The sequence below is a fragment of the Phaethon lepturus genome, unplaced genomic scaffold (assembly GCF_000687285.1).
Source record: "Phaethon lepturus isolate BGI_N335 unplaced genomic scaffold, ASM68728v1 scaffold25483, whole genome shotgun sequence".
NCBI lineage: Eukaryota > Metazoa > Chordata > Aves > Phaethontiformes > Phaethontidae > Phaethon > Phaethon lepturus.
The window spans coordinates 1,835-3,915 of NW_010530087.1; the positions used below are offsets into that span (position 1 = coordinate 1,835).

Genomic DNA, 2,081 nt, shown 5'->3' on the forward strand with positions numbered 1-2,081 from the left:
AGGAGAACGGAGAGCGGCGGCTGGTGGCCGCCCAGAAGAAGAAGGTGCTGAAGCTGGGCCCGCTCAAGCGCAAGGACACCAAGAAGATGGTGCTGCACATGAGGAATGCGGGCACCTGCCCCTGCCCCCAGCTTGACAGCCTCAGCGGCAGCTTCCTGGTGATGGGCCGCAAGGTGGGCGGCCGCCTGCTCCTCCTCGCTGTCTACCCCTGGCAGAAGCACAACAAGGAGATGAAGTTTGCCGTCAAGTTCATGTTCTCCTACCCCTGCCCCCTCTACCACCCCCTGCTCTATGGGGCTGGGCAGCACTAGGGTTCTGCCCATCCTGCCCTGTCCTACGACTCCTGCACTGGCCTGATGCTACAACCCAGGACCCCAACTCTACTCCCCGCATCCCCTTGGTTGTGCCCCAGGACCCTATTCTGCACCCTCAGGATTCCCAGCTGCATTCATGGGAGCCTTGATCCACAGCCAGGACTCCTACCCCATCCTGAGAGCCCTGCTCTGTACCACTGGGACCCCTGTTCTGCTCTCAGAACCCCTGCCCACACCCTTGGCTACTCCCAAGCCCCCTGCCCAGCACACCAGGGACCCTTGCCTGCACTTAGGATCCCTGCTTGGCCCTCTTGGGACCCCTTGGCTGCACCTGAGACCCCCTACTCTGCACCCCTGTGTCCCCTGCCCATCTCCCTGATGACATGCCCCAAACCCCCAGTCCCCCCCAAATCCCTGCTCCAGCCCACCAAAGCATCCCATGCCCTCACCTTGAGTTCACACCCCAGCCCTGGATTATCCCACCTTTGCAGGGACAAACCCCAGGCGAGGCAGGTCCCTCCTGCCCCATTGTCCCTACAGACTGGCCCCCTCAAAACCACGTACCTGGAGCAGCATGGCCCCTGCCTGGGCTCCCCCACCCTTCCCTTCCCACTTGGCTCAGTGTGTGGGGGGGTGTCCATCTCCAAGCCCCCCAGGCCAGTCCTGCTGCATCCCTCACACACACCCCTGCCATAGACCCAGCCCATGCACCCCTTGCCCATCCACACCACAGTAAATTATTCCACCTGTGTCCAGTTCCCTGTGGTTCATGGGCAACCGCCCCTTGGGGCTCCCTCAGGGACTCCAGGAAGGATGGGAGGGGGGTCCCAGTTCTCCCACTGGGAGGGGCAGCAGGGTCACCCTGGCTCTAGCCCTGCTCCAGGTGCCGTGCCCAGAGCCCAGATGAGGTTCCCAGTGGTCAGAGGCGGTCTCAGAGACTCAGGCATCACTGTCACTTCAGGGAGCCTGGGAGGGTGGTGAGATGAGGAGGAGGGAGGGGGGAGGCAGGGGCATCACTACTGCTGGAGCCCCACAGCTGGCTCTGGGGGTATTTGCCAGAGAAGTTTCTCCCGCCATCACCCCTAGGGACAGATCCACAGGCTGGGAGTTGAAGGCACATGTGAAAAGCCCAGCACCCAGCACAGCAGGGGGCAGATCCTGGACCAGGCAACCTCCATCCCTGGGCACCCCATCTCCGCACCACCCGAAAGCCCTGCCTGCAGCTCCCAGCCAGCCCCGCTCAGCTGCTAGACCTCTCCACCCCACAGCCTCCAGTCTCCTCCCAAAAGGTTGCCCGCAGCCACCCACCTGCCACAGCCCGGACCCCCCTGAGCAGCACTGGGACGGGGCAGCCCTCAGTTTGGCCCCTCTGACAGCACCAGGATGCTGCCCCTTAGCTCAGCTCCCCCAGCCCCAGAGCAGGGGCTGCCTCTGCCCCAGCAGCCCCCCAGTCCCGGGCCGCCCGTCTGCACCAATCCCACTCCAGTCCTGTTTACCCAGTGCATTCTTGCACCCCCACGTCCTGCCAGGCAATGGAGACACAAAGGCGGCCGCCAGGATATTTACCCAGCTCCTGGCTGCCTGACACTGCGGCAAGAGGGGAATTGAGGCTGCGGGACGCCTGTGCTGACAAGGCCACTGGGCACCTGCCCCACACCAGGGTGATCCCCACTCACTCTGCCCCCCCTCACACCAGGGGCAGGCGGGTACTGCCCCCACCCTCCACCCTGGCCAATGTGGAAAAACACTGGGGAAAACAATCAAATA

The 2,081-nt window shown here is 63.6% G+C and overlaps 1 protein-coding gene across 1 annotated transcript in view; it reads left to right on the forward strand.

Moving 5' to 3' along the window:
• LOC104618539 (secreted frizzled-related protein 5-like) overlaps positions 1–311 on the forward strand; it is a gene marked incomplete at its 5' end in the record, with an annotated part of 2,141 nt that extends 1,830 nt beyond the window's left edge. The window contains one exon of the mRNA XM_010284166.1: positions 1–311. Within this exon, the coding sequence (XP_010282468.1) occupies positions 1–311 (311 nt within the window).
• Between the last annotated feature and the right edge of the window lie 1,770 nt (positions 312–2,081).